A 22,525-nucleotide genomic window follows, 5' to 3' on the forward strand; every position below is an offset into this window, starting at 1 on the left:
TAATGCTCTAACTCTTCTTCCCTGCACAGCAGCACAGATAATGACTTCCTCGAGCTTTGTCCTAGTCGTTTCACAAGCAAACGTATTCAATTTAAACACTCTTGGACACATTGCTTTGTAGATCAATACATTCTAACTCTTAAATAGACCTGGTTCACATTAATTTATTGTGGACCCCTAATAGTAGAGTTACTATGGTCATTTTATTAATAAAAAGGTCACTATGTTAAAATAATGGTTATTTTGTGTAGAATTACGGTCATTTTATTAATAAAAAAAAGTTCACTATGTTAAAATAATGGTTATTCTGTTAAAATAAAAGTGATTGTGTTTTTAAAGGTCATAAGAGATTAATTTTTTTAATAAAAAATTTAAAATACTACTCAATTTGAATAATGTAGGTCACTAGATTAAAATTAGGGTTATAACGTCATATTTTAGGTTTGCAATAATATTAAAAATCACACAAATTTTATTAAAGATTACTATGTTAAAATTAAGGTTATTATATTTAATATTAAGGTCACTATGTTCAATACAAAGCCAATTGCGCATGCGTAGAACCTCAGATCCACACTAATATTATTGTGAATCAGGTCCACACAAGTTTTTGTAAATGTAAAAACTCCTGAACCTAGATGACTTAAGGGAACTACTGGCAAGAAAGTGATAAGTAAGAAATACAAGTATACAACTTTTGTTGATTGATCAATGGATCCTTGATTTGTGCTTCCCTTTCCTTGTTTTTGAATTTGAAATTAAAATTGTTGAATTACCAATACTAGATCTTTTTTTACTTGACTTATTTCAACTGTTGACTTGACTTTTCTAATCTTGGATTAGTCTTAATTGGGCATTTGAGCCTGGTTTCTTAACTTAAGAATTTGGGCTTCGTTGAGGTGCTCTTAACCAAAAATTTTAAAATAATTGTAAAAATGACTATATATCTTTTTCTTAAAAAATATCACCAAGAGTAAGTGACTATCGTTAAATGTCAATTGTCAAATTGGTTATCTAAAATAAAATGGATGTAGTAATTTTATCATAATCCAAATTTGAAGGCATGCATAATGAATTAAATGAAATTAATGTATGTTTTAAATACTTGATTTTCATCTATTTGAATTAATTTCGTTTGTAAATTGCAATTGATGCTTATTGATTATTATGGAGTACATAATCTTATTTATCTAAATTATTTTTTTTTTAAAATAAATGAAAATTAATTAGGGGAACAAAATAGAACTTGAAGAAACAATGAGAGTATAACCCAAAAAGAAAATGGACTATACGTCTATACATATAATGTATAAGTACTTTGCATATTTGAGTATGTATTTACTCATAATTCGTATGATACACTTCCTATATTCACTGATTCACATATAGAAAACCCTATTTCAATAGCAATTAAGTATGGTGAAAATTGAAAAGGAATCAAATTTGGCATATACTATGATATACCCCTATGATAATTGTTCTTCCCTAATTCAAAACTCATAACCACTTTTATTTATTATTTACTTATTTTTAATTCTTCGTTGAACATTTTCCTTAAATTAATTTATTTTCTCCAAGGTCAAACGTCAACCCAACGGCAGAAAATCAAAACTACAGTAATCTATATCAACCAAAACGACGTCGTTCAAAACTTCAAAATCTACCCATTTAATTCCTCAAATAGTAAATTCATCAAAAAAGATTGTCAGTTACAACTCACACAAACCTTCTTCATCCTTTCTCTCTCCTCTGCAAATTCCATTGAAGAAACCCCAACTTCTAGGGTTTATCCGACACCTTCACTAAATTTCATTCTACTGAAATTAATCATTTTAGGTCAAAATTCAACTAAAGAAAACTCATAATCGTCGCTATAATTCGACGAATTTCCCCCAATTTGATAAAATTCCATAATTTTCTAGGGTTTTTTCATGTACATTGGAGCTTTAATGTCGTGTGAATGGAGATTATTCTATCATCCTTCTTTTCATCGTACTCCTTCATTGTAGCCTTTGCCGCAACTGTACTTTGCTTTATCTTCGCCGGTCGATTTTCTTCCGCCGCCGTGTTTTCGTCGTTGAAAGGTGGTCGGAGATCGAAGTTTACGACGGAGAGAGATTCGAAGGATAGTGATAGTAGTAGTAGTAATAGTAATAGTAGTAGGCGTGATTTTGATTGTAAGTGTTCCTGCAACGGCGCCGTTTTGAGCGCAGATTGTGCGCCGGTGACGGAGAACGGAGGTGAAATGCCGGCGTTGGTGTCGGCGGCGGAGAAGCAGACTGGTGCTTCGATGATGGAGCAATTGGTGCCGGAGATTACGACTCATGCGCTCAGTTATTTGGATTATCCGAGCCTTTGCCGTCTTTCTATGACTAATTCACTGATGCGTAAGGCTGCTAATGATGATAATGCTTGGAAAGCTCTTTACCATAAGGTACAATTCTTGTCTACTTCTTGATACTAGTATTGTAGTTTTTATTATAAACTTCAATTTTTTTTGGTTGAATTAAATGGGTAAATTCAAGTTTAGTCGGGACTGCATTGCTGTTAGCCTGTTAACTGTGTGTTTAAGCCTACACTTATGTATTTTGATTGATTAATATTGTGCGAGTAATATTTATGACTGTTGAATTTCAGAATTTGGTTAGCAAATTAAGGCTAAGGTTAACTGAATTTCAATTTTGTAAATTAACTGGTAATTTTATTATACATTTCAATTTTTTTGGTTGTATCAAATAGTTGCATTTTCTTGGATTTTGGTGATTAGTTGGTATTGCATTGCTATTAATTGTGTACTTCAGCCTACACTTGTGTGGCTGGTTGATGAATATTGCGTGAGTAATTTATGCATCTCTTTTGTTACTTTGTTGAAAGATTGAAGGGTGCCTGATATATGGACTTATTATTGGCCCCCTGATTGACATTTTGATTCTTGATTCTTGGGTTTATTGTTTCCCTTTTTGTTGATGGTCTTTATGAACAATACATAATTTAAAGAACTATTTATAATTTAAAGAACTGTTAAGTTAGAGGACTATATTTGAAAGATTTCATAAAAGCTCTTGCAGTTTGTAGTGTCTTACCTCACTAGATTTATGATTGAGATGATATAGTTCAATTTCATTCACTTCTGGTAATTTTTTGTTTTTTGGGTGTTAAAACTGTCAGTTCAGTGCCCTTTGCAACTTGATGTGATGCAGATTTTGACAAAGTTTCTTTAGCCATCTTAGAACTACTTATTCTAGTACATTAAAAGTTGAAGCTTTTGTTAATAGATGGTCGATATATATATATATATATGTTTTCTAAAAATTTGGGTATGGTCCCTTGATTATATTTTTAAAGGCTTGTTTTGGATAGATATTTGGCCACTTTGCAGCACATTTTGGTTGCTAGACAGTTGGTTGTGCTGATGGCCGACCTTTTTATATTGTCCATTGCGTCTGCATAGACTGAAAGCTTCGATAATGAAAGAATAATTTTATGGTTTTAGACTTTGAGATATTCCTCATAGTTGGCTCTCTTCCTTTTTTATTGGCATTTTATATTTGAGTTGTTTTCCTCTCACCCCAGGCTTTTAGTCTTTACATGGTCCCTTGTGCAAACAATTCAGCTTAAATAGAGTACATTGATATCTTGATTGTGCTACAACTTAACCATGCTGAGTCATGATTTCCGGTCCAATTTCATTTTGGTTTGTTCCTTTCATCCTATACTAGCTAACCATGATTACAATACAACATTACTAGAACTTGTATTTGGAGGTGTCAAAAGGTGAAATTTGCTGCAATGATTGATTAAAGGTGTTGCCTGATTCTCTGGACCGTTGCAGGATTGCAATTCAGTACCCATTTTTTCTTGATTAGTCCTTAAGTGCTCCATTGTTCTAATTCACTTTCACAATTTCATAGTAAGTTTTGGGTTTTTTTAAAAAAAAAATATTTTTGTGGGTGAAATACTTAGGTAACAGTGACCTTAAATATATAAAGCAATTGTTAACAATTCTTGATGGGGGAGGTGGCTTACATAGATGCATTGGGATATGATATGTAAAACTAGTATTTCACTCTCCTGGGAGGGCCTTAACATGTTTGTGTTTGATAAATATATATATGGATAAAATCTTGATTAGATTTGTGTGCATGAATGGTATCTTCTTTTTAACTTGTGCATGAACCTAGGGAATATATAGAATGCTGTAGTTGATTTTGTGTTTCAGATTATGCATAATGTTTTTGCATTTTGATGATTTTCCACATTCCTAGATGCCTGGAATTTTCATATTTTAATGTCTGCAAGCTTTAATGTTACCTTCAATCCTTCATTGGTTCTTCTAGGATTTTACTCTGGAACAAGATAGTGTCAGACCAGCTAATGGTTGGAAGGCTTACTATGCAGCTACAAGAGCGATTGTGAATATTAATGCAGAATTTTTCAGCATCTTGAGGGACAGATCACTTCCAGCAATGAGTCGTTTCTGGCTTAATGCAGACTATGTGAAGTGTATTCATGCTTCAGGGGAGCTTTTTACTGGGTATGATGCCTTGGTTTATTTATTGTAGTTTTGCAGTATATAGTTTGAGGGCAATTTTTCTTGTGTTGTTTAGAGATTAGTATGCATATCTGTGCACTTTATCTTTAATTGTTATGCATCTCTGTGCACTTTATCTTTAGTTGTGCTTTGAGAAAAAGACTGAAATGCATTTAGATCTGATGTGGCTTACGATCATCATCTTCAAATCTTGATTAAAGTTGCTGTTTTATACGTCTTATGCTGTGTATGTTTACTAATGCTACTTTTAGACTGCGTTCTTGTATTAGTTACTCTTTCCCTGACAAAAGGATTTTGGTGAATACTCAGTCATTATAATGTCTTCAAACATTTTTTTCTTTGATGTGTCCAGAGTAATTTGTGAATATTATTGTTAAATTCATCGTCAAAAGTAGTTAAACTTGAGTATCAATTGTAGATTTACATAATATTATGGTAGAGTAAAAGTTTGTTCTTTGGAGACTGCAATAAGTCCAGTAGGAACATCTTTAATTATTTCCCAATAAAATATAGGCTGTGGAGTATGTGATAGTGTAGGCACTTAAGTAAAATGTTTAAAATATTTACAATTGTGTTTTACTTCATGCCGTCAGCAATCTCATGAACGGGATTAATTTACAGAGTTTAAGTTCTTTCTTTGTTTTGATTTCTTTTGGTGGGGGGGGGGGGGGGGGGGGGGGGTTGGGGGGGGGGGGTTGGGGGGGGGGGATGATGATGGTTATGGTTTAGGGATTGCTAGCTCCAGCTCCTTTGACATGTAGTATGCAGAGATGATTTTGCTTTACTGGCTTTGTTAGTTTGCTGAAAAGGCAAAAGATAAACATTACAGCCTCCTTTAGTTATATGCTGTATTTTATTATTTGCAATAGTTACCAAAATGGCTCTAGCCCTTTGTATGACTCGTATTAAATATGTATCTACAATTCTTCATAAAGATTAAATATCGTAAAAGACCTGTGTACTTTTCATTGAAGTTCATTCATCAGTTTGATCTGTTTTATGTTGTTAAAAGTAACTCTTAGTCCCATCTGTATTAAATTCTCCGCATTAAGTAAATCCATTGTGCTTGGAAACATCACGAGTTTTTGAAAGCTTTGGGAGTTACCACAAAATCTGATCCTGCCATATTTTCTTTCTTTCCAGATATAATGCAGTAATGGGGAGTTGGCAGATTGCATTCAACTGGGAGCAACTAGCAGATGGCTTCCAAGTACGTGATGTGCGGGCTAGGGTCCTGAGTGAAATGGCTTGGGTTACTATGAAAACCTACGTTGACATGAATGCAGGGCCATTCAATGTGACCAATGTGTTCGAGCATCACAATGGGAGGTGGTACATGGTCCATCACCACCGCTCAGTGATGCTGGTTGATGAAGATGTTGATCAACAGATTGGGCATGCGTAAGCCAAGTTGAAAAGGAGCTAATAATTATGAACATAGTAGTCACTGAGAAAAAAAAAATTAGTACAGCATTATTTGTCTTCAGTGAGAAATTAGTTGAAACAGAAATTGTAGTTCTATTATAATTTGATCCAATGCATTTATTATTTACCCTCAGTTTTGGCTGCTGTTTCACGAGAAGAGGCATTCTATGATAATGTCAATTTTCCTTGTCACAATTCTTTTCATTTACTTTCTCCAAATTCTTTGATTCTCTGTTGACATGTCAGAGAAGTTAGATCACAGGTTCCCGTTTAGATTCTGAAGAGTGAGTGTCTGGAAGATGTAAATGAATTGCACGCTCTTCTACTATCTTCTTGAGAATTCATTAATGTTGCATTGTACTGGCTTTAGTTTCTTTGATTCCATTGATTAGCAGTTGAGTTGCAATGACTTAAATGTTGGTGATGTGTAAGCCACACTCCCTTGGCTGATGCATTGGAGTATTTAAGAGTATTGGAAATAAATTCTAGCAGGCTTGATTGGTGAATTACTATTTTGCTTCGAGAAAGTATACTCCATGCTCTTATGCCTTGTCACTACACTATCTTATCTTTGATAAAATCGACACATCCCTAGACGAGCTTGAATTCTTTGTAGACGGGGATGATCGTGGTTTGTTGGAGTAGGATTAATGGGATAGGGTGAAGGGAGGGTGGGTGGTGGGTGGCTGTTACGGGTTGTGGTGGTGGTTGTGGGCTTACAGCTATTGGGTGCTGCTAATTAGGAAGAATGTTACGCCGTCAGGAACATGTCAACAACTTTTAAGGCTGCAATTTTGTTGCATAAAGTACATCCTTCTATAGTCTAGGTGAAGATTTTTTCAAACACATTAAACTGTGTAATATACTAATATGTATACATAACGATATGTATATTATTTTATTTATTTTTAATAAAAAGTTACTAGTAGCAAATGGTGTAGACAAGAATTGGAATGAAATATCAGGATTTGGGTATTATGAATTTATCATCCTTTAACATTTTAACCAACTAAGCTTAATTAGTACACCATTATCTGAGCGTACTCGGGACATGAAAAAAGTCAAAGTCATAGTCTAATTGTTACATTGGACTCTGAATCCGACAGCCCAAAGTCTGTTATCCCCTCAGCTGATCTTAATCCTCGACCACTCGACCAATAAAAGAGACTGAAAGAAAGAGAAGAGAGAGAGAGAGGGGGGGAAGACTGGTAAAGGAGGAGAAACATGAAGGGAGTTGCAACTTCACCACCATCTCCATCCCTCTTCTTCTGTCATCACCCTTTTAACAATTCATCTCCCCAATTCTTACACTTGAAATCTCCTCATCAACAGCAGCAGCAAAGACTTGGTCCATTCATAACTCTCTCATCTTCAACCTCATCTTCATCAGTTGTTGAACAACAACAAGATTCACCTCTTCCTTCTACCAATGATTCTGATTCTGATTCTCTTCCTTCAAATTTCAGGTACTTTCATCTTCTTTTTTGTGTTCTTTATGTCATAACTACTATTTTCTTATGAGTATCAATAAATTACTGTTTATATTCGTATGAGTATCATATTTTTCTCATTTTGGGGGATTATTTGAGGAAATTTGGATTGGGAATTGTGGTTTTTTCTTTAAACAATTTGAGTTTTAATCAATCATGTATTGGGGTTTGGCTAAGCAAGTAATAATCTTTATAGAAACAAGTCATTACTGCTATTGGGATTCCATTAAATGTTACCGTGATTGTCGAATACATATAAGTTTATCTATATTATTAACTCATTGTTATAGACAAGTATAATCGGCTACCAAATAGGCCGTCAAAGTTAGTCCAGGAAATGGATGTTCACCCCAATTATAGGAGATTGATAAACGACAACGAAGAAGAAATTTAATGGATCTCTTGTATATTTTGAAGGAAACAATGCCCATATAGATTTCTGATTTTCTCAAGTTATGGTAAATGCCTTTTAAACATCTTTGTTGAAAGAATAAGGGATTTCATTTGCTTCTTACAGCTGGATATTTCAGAAATAAGCTTTTCAATCTTGCCTAGGATCAGTTATTGTTGTTGCATAGTGCATAGTTTTCAAAAGAAGGGGGTCAAGGGGTTCTAGTTCATTTGTTTCCTCCTTTGATTGGAATTGTCATTGTTTATGTGTAGTGGTTGTAAAGGTTGTGGTAAAGAGGAGATAGAAAGTGGCTGCAATGGCGAGGGGCGTATTCAAGGTGGAATTGCTACAATCCCAGGCTTTGGTTGGTGGCCAATAAAGGCTTATAGGCCTTGTCCTGGTTTTCTTGCGTCTGGTGGCAACTACAGGCGACGTGGTCAGAGCATGGATGAGGTTGCCTTTGGAGGGGGGAAAAGGCAAGCTTCCATGGATGATTTTGATGATTCCGAGTCAAAGTATGTCCTCTGTCATTAGCTTTGTTTTGTTTTACATTCCCTTGAAATCGGCTCTCTAACAATCCCCTTTGCTGTTCACAGGAAGAAAGGAAAGAACAGAAAGCAATTCAAGGGATGAGAATTCGTTATCAAATCGACCCTGTGATCCAGAGTTGTGCTTGCAAAAGTGATGCTTTCTAGTTCAACCATAAATGTGTCTAGGGGTGACAGCCACTGGTTAAATTTTGTAAATTGTCAATGCAAATGTATAGAATTTTATAGCGTAAACCTCCCCTTTGGAGAAACTTGTAAGTGGCCCTAGATATGTTCCCTTGATGAATATAAAGTCCCTAAATTGCTTTTTTTACATTACATTTTGAGATTTTGTCGTCGAGGTTGGAAGAAAAGTTCATGAAAATGAGCAAAGGCCATAAGAAGCCAATCAGAGTTGGCTAAAGGTTACTCTGTATTTCCAAAGAAAACAAAATAAATCAGAGTTGGTTAGAACTTATAAGTTCCACTATGGTTCAGTTCTCTTCAGTCTTCACGGCTTCATCTAATAGCAACTTTTAGCTGAATTCAATCGACAATTTACAAAATAAATACGAGTACCATTATACTCCGTAGCATATAAATATTCTAAATTGCTTGCTAGCATCAAATAAAGAAATTGAGAGAGATGTATAGACATGTGGAGATGATACATTGTACAGATTACATTTTTCTTATATAGAGTTGAATGAATGAGAACTTTTAGCTACCCAATTTGAAAGCATCTACAAAAAGACCTAAGCAAACACCGGCTTTCCAATAATTGATCAACACAACTAAAGGTTGTAGCCTCCCACTTGATAATGCAGTTTTTTTGTACATTAGCATACCTATACCCTCAATGGCAGCAACTACAATACCTGCAACCAATACATCCCAATCACCTGTCTGACCAAGTATTGTCGCTAGTGCATTTGCGGTGTAGAATCCTAGCAATAAAAGAAAAACCTTCATGGGGAAATTCTTTCTAGCCGAATTCAACTTTCCTAGCAGCTGCCTCCCACCTGCAATCACAATTCTGCTAAGCCGTGTTTGGCCAAGACCAGAGGAGTCCTCGTTGATATCATTTTCCTGACCACCATTACTGGGGAATCCACCAGTATCTAAAGCAAATTTGACTTTCCAACAATGTCTTCCCTTACAAAAACTGCTCAGCAGAAAGAGAGGGGGGCAAAGGTTGTTTGCTTAGGTTAGACACCAAATGAATATGAATGCCAGAGTATTTAAAATAAAATAAAAAAGTCGTAGACAGGGAGAGAGTGGTATCCTAAAAATTATATTTTCTAGTTCTAGTCATCTAGCACAGGCTTCTAATAGCAAAGAAATTTGAGAAATAGAACAAGATGATATTCAAACTACCGACACAAAAGAATATAAGGAATCAGAACTTCACACGAAAGAGCAATGTCAATCTTTTTTGTTTGAGGTAGTCACTTTAATAGCAGCTTAGCCCTTCATCTACAAATAACAGAAGGCAATTAAAAGGCTTATGGACTAATTCTATCAACTGCACAAACTCTAAACCACTGGGAATCACTTTTACTGAAGAAACTCACAGCAACACACCAGAAAGCACTGGAATTCACTGTTACTAGAGAAACTTTCAATTTTGAGAAGATGGTAAGGACTAAGGACTCTTAAAATTAGGTGAATTAACACACCAGGGTCTCAGGATGATCGGACTCATCGGAGGAAAAATAGATTAAAAACAAGTACAACCAGTTTTAAAAGGTAATCATACATGGAAAATTTAAAAGGACTGCAGAACCATTCTCAACCATCAACCACAAGGTATTTGTTGGTGAAGGACAAGGCAATCATATATGGGAACTTTTTAAGAACTGCAGAACTGCTCTCAACCATCAACCACCTCAAGAAATTGGCTGAATAATGAAATAGTCCACAATTTTGCAGATTAGAAGGTGTGTTGACGCATGATTGATGTGTTATAACAAACATAACAATCACAAAAGAGGAACTACAACATGGACACGGAGAACTTTTGCCTCAAGTAAACAGGGGGTTAGAGCAATCATAAGGCTAAACAGAACACAAAGTATATCTTGGAATAAAATGGTAACTTCAGCAAATACAAGAACTTTGACTCTTCACACAGGGAAACTAAACCAAACATAAAAAATTCTACTTAACATATTAAGAGGTGTTACCAACAGCCTCATCATGTATACTTCCCTAGAACATCTCATACCTTTGAGAGCAGCACAATTTCAACAACCATTAGCCAATTGCTCTCTCTCATCAACATGCTAAATAATCAATCTACCAAACCTCAACACACCCAAAGCCATATATTACGATTGAAAATAACAATAAAATCTACTCTCAATAAACGACACATATTCCATTAGTTTTTTTTCCCACGGGCAAGAGGAAGAGTGAACAACAGCAGCCACACTGATGTCATGTGAAATGCAGGACTTAATGACAACCATAAAACTTCATATAAGTGAAGTAACTGGGAAATTCTTCATTTTAATTTAGATTAGTTTGCAACATTACACACCTCCTCTCATAGAAAGACAGTGATGTTGGAGCAAGGTTTGTCAAAGCCTGTCTGATCAAGAACCTGTTCTCTTGACTATGAAAAATCGCCGAAACACAATGTTGCTTCAATAGCAATTCTTTATAAAAGAATTGTGGCATTGCCTGCAAAACGTATTGTTCCCATCTTAGAATTTTGATACACAGGAATCCCAATCAACCTCTTCCCCAACTACCTAACTCCCCTAAAAATTTCAAATATTGAGGGATAAATTCAGCAAAACTGTACAATAGCCAGAACCATATATGCTTTACCAATTACAAATAGGTAACGATAATGTTGATTGCAAACTAACTCAATTTGGCTATATATAAACCCTAATCCATTAATTACCAACCAAAATAAATCTGTAGAGAAGGGAATTATAATACATTGTAAAAAAAGTCATGCCCAATTCAAAGTAAAGAGTTAAAAAATTGAATTTCAATAAAAAATGCACAAACCCCAATTGCTAATGTTAATCAAAATTGACAATTTATAGCTTAAAACCCCTAGAATTTACAGGCAAATCGATGCACAAAATAGAAAAAAAATAGAAGGATTGGGAAGATGATTGAAAAAGAAGAGTGGAAGAACTTGCCTGGGAAAATGAGGAAGGTGAGAGAATCATGATAAATTTCAGGTGGATGGAAAATCCTCAGCCATTAAAGAGCTACTTCGACAGAGAATCAATGGCTTAGAACTGTAGGAAAGTTCACAGAAATAATTATTTCTCTAACCAACTCTTACCGATTTTTTGCAGATGAAATGGGGTCATGGAGAGTTCTAGCTAAATTAGTCCATCTGGTTCATTTTGGAGATTTGCATTTTTGGAAAATTATTAAGGAGGAAAATCAAATTTATCTGACTGATTAATTAGCCACATTTTATGAAAAAGTGAGTGAAATGACAAATCTACCCCAATTATATGAAATAGCAAAACTACCCTTCCGTAATTCGCTATAATGACAAAATTACTATGAATTACAATTTATTTATTTTTTTTTAAAAAAAATCAAGCTTTATAGACTGAATGCTCGTAATAAAAGATAAATATGTATGTCGTGGACTCGTGAATGCCAACTAGATCATTTAGTTAAAGTTTTAGGAGGTTGTATCAAGACCTGAAATCTGATCTTGTTTTCTACATTAAGAGTAGGTACAAAATAAATTGAGTTTAATTATTTACAATTGAGCAAATTGAACCCTTTTTTAATAGAGCAAGCTAGTTATTTACCAAAAAGTTGTATGATACTTGTATGAATTTTGGTAGATTGGACTGTAATTGTCTCGTTGACATGACATGAAAATATTTAAGAAAACACAAAGTTGACATAACATGATACTAAATTAACCTAAACATGATTCATTTAATAAAGTTTACGAGTTATAATCACCTGTTACAATCCACTATAAGGTATGACATTTGAGTCGCACATCAGTCATATAAGGGGCTAATGGGTTTATATAGGACAATGTGCTTTCATCGAGCCTCTTCTTCTTAAAAGTTAGCTTTTGAGAATGATTATCATATTATCCTGTATACCTGCCTACAACATCAGTAATAATTCAATCAAATTAAACAATTATTCTATATTTAACACATTTTATACTTCTAATTGATTGTCCTGTATCCAGGTTCTTTTGTCTACCTTTGCGGCGTGTAAAATTCTTAAGGTTTCTCGGAAATGGGTGTCTCCTGCACACTGGTTGGCTGGAAAGGCTCGTGCTCGAGAGGGTCTTTTTTGGTCTTTTTAAATTATTACTTGTGTTTTTCTTTCTTTGTTCTCACTGTCAAAAAAAAAAAAAAAAAAAAAAAAACTATCTAGCTCGAAAATTTGCTTGATTCTCCACAATATTAAACTCGGACGGTGGATGCCCTAGAATTTAAGTCACCAATACGTTAAAAAATCTTTAAAAAGAAAATCCACCTCATCCGTGATTACTCCATGGCCTAAAAAGGAAGAAACTTTCATCAAATATTCAGACTTTGAGAACAGCAACAGAGCTGCCTAGCCTAAAACAGGAGTAAACTCAGACACAGAAAAAACTGTGGAAAATGGACGCCGCAACAAAGGAGAAGGTGCAAGAAACAGTGCTGGAAATCCTTCGAACTGCCGACATGCAAAAGATGACTGAGTACAATGTTCGTACTCTCGCCGGCGAAAAGCTCGGCATCGATCTCTCCGAGTCTTCTTCCAAGAAGTTTGTCCGTCAAATTGTCGAAGCTTTTCTTCACGAACAACAGCAACAAAACGACGCCGTTCAGGGCGCCGCTGATGAAGCAGAACAAGAAGAAGAAGAAGAGGAGGAAGAAGAAGAAGAAAGTAATAAGAGACGTTCTGATGGCAAAGAGTATGATGATGATGGCGATCTCATCATCTGTCGTGTAAGTTTTTTAACTGATTTTGCTGTAATTGATTGAAAAAATCTTTGAAATGATTTTTTGATTTTGATTTTTATAAACCCTAAATTGAGGGTTTTGTGTGATTTTTTATTGTAGTGCTTTTGATTTCTACTTGATTTTTTTGTCTATTTGGTTTGTGAAATTTTTAATTGGTGGATAGGATTATAATGGGGTTTAATTGGATAAATTATTTATGCAGCTGTCGGAGAAGAGAAGAGTGACGATTCAGGATTTTAAAGGAAAGACATTGGTGTCAATTAGGGAGTATTACAAGAAAGATGGAAAATTTCTCCCTACATCCAAAGGTATTGCTGTCAAATTGTGAAATTCAATGTCATTCTATGTTTTGCATATTTCCATGTTTTTAATCTATAGTGCATAATTTGAGAGAACACATTACAGATTATCATTATGTTTGTAATTGATTATCGAGGAGGATCAAATCGATTGTTTTGGTGAACAAGTATTATGTTAGGGTTTTGTACCCTACTTGTGTTGGGCTGGGGAATCTGCCAATGTGCTAAAATTTATTGCATTTTTTGGTCGGAAAGGATGTGTCGAGTGTCTATAGCAATGTCTAAATTTCTGTTATGAGATGCGGATACTTGAGATGGAAACAAGAGTAGAAGAAATCTAGCTTGTACCTATATTCTGATAAGTTTTTCAGTTTTTTAAAGGCAAAGGACATGGTGCTTAACTAGACATTTTTTAGTGTGTGTGTGTGTGCCAAAGCTTATAGTTCAAATGCTATTGTAAATCTTTATCAACAATGGAATTAATAGAATAAGACTGGAATCTGTGAATGCTCTGTTAAGATTTTTCTGAGGTAATTTAGTGCTCTATTAAGCCGTTTATGAGAGTTTACTACTTCGTATATAGTTGTGTCAATACATATATCACTTTCAGGGTCGCTATACCATATAGATTTATGATGGATTTGAGGTATGCTAATGTAGTCGGGTGTGGATATGATTGGGGTTGAATTAAGGAAATCCTTTCACTCAAACTTGAATGTAATGTTGCCTTTGTTACTTTCTGAATTTTTTAGCATGCAAGTTGACAAGTGTAATATGTGAATTTTGATGTTTATGCTGAGTTTTAGTCAAGTATTGGATGGACGTGAATGAGTACTTCTGTTCGTTATGTAATTTGGGCAGCATATTGGGTACAGCTTATGCTGCCTCTCCATTGGCCTATGGTTGAATTGTTGCCAAGCAATTCTTCTTGTGTTTTGCAATTATATTTTCTGGTTACTACTTACTATACCTTTAGTGAGTCCACTCATAGCTCTGCATCACCTCCAAAGAAAACCCAGATCTCATGCTCTTGAGAGAATCACATATCTACTTTCTAGTCAAGAGATCACACAACTTTAATTTATCTCCTCCATGGTTAGCAACCAAAATTACTTTCAAGTCTTTTGATTTGGACTAGGTGGTTGTTCTGTTGTACAGGCTCCACCTTTGTGGCTGTGTGTGTGTGTGTGTGTGTGTGCGCGCGCACGCATGTGTATTTGTGTGTTTGTGTATAAAATCTTTGTACTCTTGTTATAACTCCATCTCCACAATAATGAATATACCCGCCAAAATTGAATAGTTGATTAGAGGTATTTGTAATTACTTAAATAGGAACCAGTTTTAAAACCTTTTCTTTAGTCGTCAGCAATTTGGAGCAATTGAGAATTTAAGATACAGCAGTTGCTTTTACTTGAAAAGCTTGAAGCAATTGGGGTTGAAACTTTTTTCTTTTTTCCTTTGGATCTTCCCAAGAAATTGGGGTTGAAAAGCTTGAAGCACATTTTAGGTACACCATCCTTTTAAATCTCTGAGATTCTCAGACTTAGATTTATTTGTAACTTCCTATATATTTTGGGGAAGATGAAATATGGTGAAAAGCATTTGTTTGGGGAAAGATGATACTACTTTGTATATATTATCGGATGGACCTTCTGTAGGTGTTAAACTTATGACTTCAGGGGTAGATGTAACTAACATAGAGGGCCTTGAGGCTATGCACTTGCATACCCCTCAAATCATGTTAAATTTTTTATTTTTTAAATTTGACTTAACAAAATATAGCATATGTAGATAAGGGAATTGAAAGATAGTGGGTAGCTGTTAAAATCGAAAAAGTATATTGAAGCAAATACAGTAGTATAGTAGTATACTTTACGAAGTATTATCTCCTCTAACTCTAATCTCTCCACGTAAATAAATTTTATTATTTTCTCCAATTTCTCCTAAAACTCCGCACATGGAGAATTGGAGGAAGTATTTAAAAACGGAGGGAGTAATTAACTGCTCCATACAAATGCAATATGCTAGTTATCAATCACCTGTAAGTTTATTTATTATTTCCTCCGTTTCAAAATTAAGTGCTTGTTTAGTTGTTTACACAAAAAAAAAAAAAAAAAAATAATGTGTTGTTCAGATGGAGTAATATCAACTTTATATAATTTTTGTTAAGATATTGATGGTCAAATACCGCGTAAAGTAGAATAGGCACTTAATTTGGGGATGGTGTGAAGATTTATGTAGTGCTTTATCTTGCAACTTTGAATTTTATGATGATTATTAGTGGAATAGGCACTTTATTTGGGGATGGTGTGAGTATTTATGTAGTGTTTTATCTTGCAACTTTGAATTTTATGATGATTATTTAGCATTAGACTCATCTCATTATGTTATCTGAATTCATTTATGTAATTGTGCATAGCCTGATTTTAAATCTTGGATACGCCACTGTATGAGTTGTGTTTCCTTGCATGTTTACAGCGGTATACGTAACTTTGTCTATGTAAGTATAAGTGCATAACTGCTCAGTTTGAGTAATGAAGCATCTCAGCTTCAGACTATCATCTTATTCTGTAAATTGTTCTCAGTTTGCCTCCTAGATTCATTATCCTTTGCATTTCCCTAGAAAATGCGTATTTTACTCGTGTTTCTTCAAAAGTGTCAAGGAGTGTTTGTCTTAAACTGAAAAGCTTTCAATGGTCATTAACTTAATTTTGAAAGTATCAAGGGGTTAGACCTGTTAGTCATACTTTGAAAACTTGATGGGGGTGTTATGCTTAATTTGAAATTTTAAGGGCTTTTGATCTGTTATAAAGAATATTTGTTATTTTGAACTTGGGATGATGACTGTAGTGAAAATTCAAATAGAATTCTCTGTAGCAGTTTTAAGCTTGTTAAGACTTAACAGCATTGATGATACTTAGGAAATTGGTTTCATTGTGACATTGTGCTGATAATGTGCCATCATGAAGGTTCAGCATTGTGTATTTGTGCTGATAATATGCAACAGTTTAGGGATGCTTTGTCTTTTTATTGCTCTGCATCCTCAATATATATGTAAGTATGCTGTCCTACGTGCAGGAATTAGCTTAACTGCTGAGCAGTGGTCTTCCTTCTATAAGAATGTGCCAGCTATAGAGAAAGCTATCGAGAAAATGGAGGAAAGGTTGAGCTGAGGCTGAAGCTAAGTAACCCTCTTAGAACAGATAACTCTATTACAATTTGGTGTACCAATGTTCGTACGTTGTGGCAGTCGTGTTTCACTGCAGTAACTGCCGTTTTGTTTCTTGAGTTATCTGGGTATACATTTTGCAAGACTTGATGATATAGCCTTTGATAGCTTTTGGAACAGTGTACAAGTCGTGTAGTGATTTTTATTTTGTGAGACATGTAGCCCTTGATAAATGTTTGAAGTAGTGTATATGCAATGCAGATAAATCCTGCTCCTTTGGCTGCAGCTCAATTCTCATATTGTGTTATACAGACTAAAGTATAATACTATAATGTTACCTTAACCTCATACGGTCTTACTCTCCCATCTGCACATGACAAAGAGCCATTTTCTCAACATAAGTGTATTTTTGATAGAAAATGAGATGAAATCGACATCTTGAGATCACTGATTTAGCATTAATTGCTTACCCAATTGATCCGATGTGGTTCTGGTCTATCAGATTAGGCATCAATTGGTTACTAACTTCCTAGTTGCATTAGATGAAGCCCCTTAGATAATGGACTATGTAAAAATGTAAGTTATGTAACATACGGAGTGACGAGTGAACCATAAATTTCTCAGTCATGGAAATTGTAACATACGACATGACTGGGCTTTGCACATGGGCTTGGTGTGGCGTATGCTGGTTTAGTGGTTTTATCCAAATATCCACCATATCCTATTCTCCTCTCCTCTTTTTTTTTTTTTAAAAAAATAATTTAAGAATATTTTCTCTCCCATCTTTGCGTTTCAATTTCTTGAATTCGATAAATATATGCAATATTATCAATGTAATCAAACTTAGGGCCTATTCATTTCAATTTAATTTCAATTCAGTTTTTGATTTTCTTCTCTCATAAAATATTCATTTAAGCTCTATTTAGTTTAGTTAAGTTCAACTCCAATCAGTTCAGTAAATGTGAACAAGTTCTTATTAGCCACTTTGGGTGTGTTTTTATTTGGTTGATTTTCACGTATTTGAAATTAATTGAATTTATTAGAACTCTATTGAACTCACTGATTTTAAATGTGCAAAGATAATACTTCAAAGAAAATGAACTTAAAAGTTTTGTGTCATGATTGATCTATTATAAAGAGGCTTATACACAATCCATCTCACGTGTTGTGCTAATCCTTTTATGAGCACAAATTCTTAGCTACACACTAGTGAGCTAAACTAGCTGCAACTGATATAGATATGAACATATAGCACTTAAAAATAAACATATGTTTTTTTCCCTTCTTTTTATCTTAACTCTCTCTCCTTCTTTCTTACCTCTATTAACTTTCTCTCTCCTCTGTTTTCTTTTCCATTCAAAATTTTATCTTTCCTCTTTTGTTCCTTTCCTTATTAGTTAAATTTGTTCAATCTTTACATTTCTTAGTCATTCTACTTCGATATTCTCCAATTTGTCACCATTGTAGCATTCTCCATCGTCATCATCTTCGTCACGATGGTAAATCTTGAGGTAAATTTGAGTTTATTTTTTTGTCTCTTTTTTGGTTTATAAATATGTGAATGCTATAAAATTATTGATTTTTTTTTATCAATTTTGCATTTGTGATTCCTAATAATCTACCATGCTATCGATCGATAATTATTGTCTCTATGATGAAACAAAATTAGATTCAAGGTGGATATTCAAATTTTTTAGAGTTAAAATAATTACAATCGAACTTGTGTATAATCTCTGTAAAAAAAAATTTTAAAAAAATGAATACGTTGTACTTTAAATTTACATTTTTAACAAAATGAACATTTAGTACACTAAGAATGAACATTTAGTACATAACAGGTGAACATATGTAACGACTTATTTTGTCCTTACTTTTCTTTAATAATTGTATATAATTTATTTGAACTTATATGAGAAACATGTTTATTTTGAATTTACTACATGTTCATATTATTTTTTTCGTGTTCATTTATTTCATGTTTATTTTTTTATACTAAATGTTTATTTATTTAGTGTTCATATATTTTTGTGAAATGTTCATTTTATTAGGTATGATCCAACTATTCTATTATTATACTCGTATGATGACTATTCATATTTTATATACTAAATGTTCATATTTCGTTTTTGACGTATTCACTTTTTATTGTTAAATATTCATTTTTTTTGTGCAAACGTGGGGCAAGCCCCAATGTTCATTTTTTATTACTAATTATTTGTTTTACCTGTTCTTAATTTTTTTTTTCACTATATGCTCATTTTTAATGTTGTGCTCCATCAATTTTATGATTATATAATAATCATGTTCATGTTTAGTATACTAATAAATGATCATTTTTTTTAACATGTTCACTTTTTAGTACTAAATGTGCATTTATTTTTTTACGTGTTCATTTTTTTTATTAGTGAATGTTCAATTATTTTTACATGTTCATATTTTTTTAACTTAATATTCATTATTTTTTACGTTTTCAAAAAAAAAAAAAAATGTTCATTATTTTTTACGTGCTCATATTTATTTACTAAATGTTCATTTTATAGTGTTGGTGCAACTATTTTAGCTGCATAAGAGTGCAGCTAAGACTTATTATTTTATGAGATTTTAGATTAAAGGTTTTGGTATCTAAGAGACTAAGACTAAGATAACACCACAAACTAGGACTTAACATATTTTTGTTTCTATACGGCTATGCTTGGTATGTCGACATATATAAAACGGTCGACATATATCTTTTGAGTCCTTGACATACTAGTATTTGATTGAATTAAGTGGTACCACCTTTGTGGCTTTGTGGTCCTCACTCATGCCTAGATCCTCCTTCCCTTCCCTCTCTAGTTCTCCCTCCACTAGCGTTCAGTATGTCTTTCACGGCATCACTAGTTGCTCACTAGCTCCTAATCTCTTTATCACATCACATCTAATTATACAAATACTACTGGCTATTGCATTCTTTTGGTAATGTTAATGTGCGTGTTATTTAGAAAAGCTGGCTTCAATAATTATCATACACGTGTTCCGGGAGTGCTCCGGTACAGATAATCTTCGTGGGTTGGTAAAGGTTTACCGTCCAATTACGCACCTGCACAGTCAACACAGATAAGCTAACCCGGGGGTTATCCGGGAATAACCTCTCCGATGCTAAAGTCAGCAGTCCGACAGAAAGAAAGAGTGAAAAGAGAGAAAGTGTTTTAGATATCTAGAGAGGGAGAGAGAAAAAATTGTCCCTTTGGGTGAACATTTGCTTGGGTATATATAGAGAAATAACCAAGCTGGTGCCACCTATAACGATAGGTGGCAAACCGACCTCGTAGGCAGCAGGTGCCTACGTGGTCTCAAGCAGCTCTCCACGTGGCCGTTTAGAAAGGCCGTTATGGATATTCGAGCTTTCTTATTAATCAGTTGTTTCAGTGTTATTATAAGACATTACCGGCTAATCAGGTATTACTACCGGTATTATCCCGTACAACTAGCCCCCCAAGTGAGGACGTCGGTGAAACCGGCGTGCTCACTTGTAATTATGAGAAGGATTAAGATAAAGAAAGGTTTTTCTGGAATTAGAAATGTAAGATTTGCCCTCTAAGTGACTAAAGTACCGATAGGTTTTTGGTCAGCTAAAATGTAATTGAGATTTAAAAAATCTCTGATTTGCCCCTTAAGTGAGAAAAGTACCGGTAGTACTTTGGTCACTTAAAAATTGATTGACATTTTTTAAAAAATCTCTGATTTGCCCCCCAAGTGAGAAAAGTACCGGTAGTACTTTGGTCACTTAAAAATTGATTGACATTTTTAAAAAATCTCTGATTTGCCCCCCAAGTGAGAAAAGTGCTGAAAGCGCGCTTAGGCATTATTATTTTGATGAAAAATTTAAAAACTCCAAATTTTCTTGGGCGGGAAAACTTTAAAATTAAGTGGGGTACGTGTCATTCATCCTGCGTCTTAGGTTACGAAAAGGCGTTTCTCCCCAGCCGTTGGATTGCATGCACAAACTGTCACTTCAACTGCCACTGTTCATGGGGGGTATTTAAGCCTCGAAAATGAGCAATTTTCTCCATTTGCTCTTTATTTCCAAAAAATTTCTTCGAAGTATTGTCTGCGAACACATTTAGGGTTTCGTCGATCAATTTGCATCATCAAGAGGAGAATAATTTCAATTGCTTGCTTGAAGATACAAGGCTCTCAACTTTCTCACTTCAGTGTTTCTGTCAGTTCTGTCCTGCGAAGTTCATTTGATTCAACGAGGTAAAAAGCCCTAACTTGTCGTTTATTTTGGTAATTTAGAGCGTCAATTGCTGTTTCGCCTTAGTGTTGTGTCTGTGGTTGTGTTTGTTAAGTTTATGCCTGAATTTGTTCAAAACTCGACTTCGGGTAAGGCCGGCAAGGCTGACCCGTTTGCACCCTTGTCCCCAGCTCCAGTGAAAGAAGTTGAAAACTCTTATCAGCCTACCTGGTCTAACATTTTAGAAGACGTTGAGATCATCTCAGTCTCCCCGATAAGCATTTGCCCTCAATTGGAGTCTACTTTCGAAATTATTCAATACGGGTCAAACTTAGGAAAAATAGATCGTAAAACAACGGCAATGCCGAGAACCAAAAGAACTAGTTACCAACCTGGGGAAGGTGAAACCTCTGAACACCGTGCAGGTAAAGAACCTGTGGTTGAGGAAACCTCTGATGTCGGTGAGGAGCATGTACAGTCTGTAGAGAGGTCTTTGGAGGATATGGGTGAGGAGAGTGTAGGCAACAGTCAAAATGAGGGTGTGGGTGAGAGTGGAGGTGAGGGATCTGATGAAGCCGGTAGTGAGGATGGCAGCCAGGATACCGAGGTAAGTGAGCAGGGAGTGAGAGTGAGGGAGGGTGAGGCCGCAGAAAGAAGCGATGCCGTCATGAAAGAAGAGAGTTTAGATGAAGGGTATGACTCTGAGAATGACGATCCAAAATACCGAGAACCTCTTGAACTAAAGGCCGAGTATAAGGTTGTGTCGACGAAAGTTGACCCAGAATGGCTCGAGAAGGCTACCGAGAAAGAATATTGTCGTATCGGTGCTCACTTCTTCAACCTTCCTGACGGCTACGATTTGAAGTTACCTAAAGAGGGTCAAACTGCTCTTGACTGTCCTGACGGTCACATAGTTGTATATGCAAAACATCTTGAGTATGGCTTACGGTTTCCACTACATCCTTTTATTGAGAAAATTTTTAGGGCTTGGAATGTATGTGTGGCGCAGCTAACGCCCATTGCTATCCGTAATCTTATCTCACTGGTGTGGGTAATGATATTCATGGACTTCCTTCTTACTTTGAACTTATTTCGCACTCTTAACTGGCTAAAGAGAGAGATAGTCAGTCACCAGGGTTTTGGTCATTGTTCACGGCCCGGGGTAAATGTACGGTCTGGCCGAAACTGACCAGTTGTAAAGGTTGGATGGAGAATTTCTATTTTCTAAGTGTTCCTGAAGAATACAGAGTTCGCAGGCGTTTTTATCCTGCTCATAGCATGTTTGATACTATTAGGTGTAGAAGATTAGGTGAGATAGAGAAGTATGCTTGTAAATTTTTTGATTGTACATACGTAAGGGCCGGTAGTAAGAACAAAGCTGTACCGGGGGGTGTGGCTACCCAACTGTAATTATATCTTGGGTAACGCCCCTTTGTCTCATGTCGGTCTCTGCTGGACTGACGAATTTGGTATGGCTCTTCTCATGTTAACA

At 35.0% G+C, this 22,525-nt stretch overlaps 4 protein-coding genes across 4 annotated transcripts; 3 read left to right on the top strand and 1 right to left on the bottom strand.

Annotated features, from left to right (window-relative positions):
• The first annotated feature begins 1,714 nt into the window (after nucleotides 1-1,714).
• Nucleotides 1,715-6,110, top strand: LOC145569222 (F-box protein SKIP8-like). The gene is made up of 3 exons (XM_081628575.1): nucleotides 1,715-2,434; nucleotides 4,338-4,534; nucleotides 5,696-6,110. Exons 1-3 carry the CDS (start codon nucleotides 1,961-1,963, stop codon nucleotides 5,955-5,957), a joined length of 933 nt encoding a protein of 310 aa, XP_081484701.1. The 5' UTR covers nucleotides 1,715-1,960; the 3' UTR covers nucleotides 5,958-6,110.
• Nucleotides 6,111-7,129: 1,019 nt separating this feature from the next.
• Nucleotides 7,130-8,724, top strand: LOC145569223 (uncharacterized). The gene is made up of 3 exons (XM_081628576.1): nucleotides 7,130-7,443; nucleotides 8,131-8,373; nucleotides 8,455-8,724. The coding sequence occupies exons 1-3, from the start codon at nucleotides 7,202-7,204 to the stop codon at nucleotides 8,489-8,491; spliced, it is 522 nt and encodes a 173-aa protein (XP_081484702.1). The 5' UTR covers nucleotides 7,130-7,201; the 3' UTR covers nucleotides 8,492-8,724.
• A 259-nt stretch (nucleotides 8,725-8,983) lies between these two features.
• On the bottom strand, nucleotides 8,984-11,758 carry LOC145569224 (ycf20-like protein). Its single transcript, XM_081628577.1, has 3 exons — nucleotides 11,547-11,758; nucleotides 10,928-11,070; nucleotides 8,984-9,550 (listed from the first exon to the last, which is right to left on the bottom strand). Exons 1-3 carry the CDS (start codon nucleotides 11,574-11,576, stop codon nucleotides 9,106-9,108), a joined length of 618 nt encoding a protein of 205 aa, XP_081484703.1. The 5' UTR covers nucleotides 11,577-11,758; the 3' UTR covers nucleotides 8,984-9,105.
• Nucleotides 11,759-12,901: 1,143 nt separating this feature from the next.
• Nucleotides 12,902-17,165, top strand: LOC145569225 (RNA polymerase II transcriptional coactivator KELP-like). The gene is made up of 3 exons (XM_081628578.1): nucleotides 12,902-13,334; nucleotides 13,552-13,657; nucleotides 16,727-17,165. Exons 1-3 carry the CDS (start codon nucleotides 13,005-13,007, stop codon nucleotides 16,819-16,821), a joined length of 531 nt encoding a protein of 176 aa, XP_081484704.1. The 5' UTR covers nucleotides 12,902-13,004; the 3' UTR covers nucleotides 16,822-17,165.
• The last annotated feature ends 5,360 nt before the right edge of the window (nucleotides 17,166-22,525 follow it).

This window comes from Chenopodium album, chromosome 11, assembly GCF_948465745.1.
Source record: "Chenopodium album chromosome 11, dcCheAlbu1.1, whole genome shotgun sequence".
NCBI classification, from domain to species: domain Eukaryota; kingdom Viridiplantae; phylum Streptophyta; class Magnoliopsida; order Caryophyllales; family Amaranthaceae; genus Chenopodium; species Chenopodium album.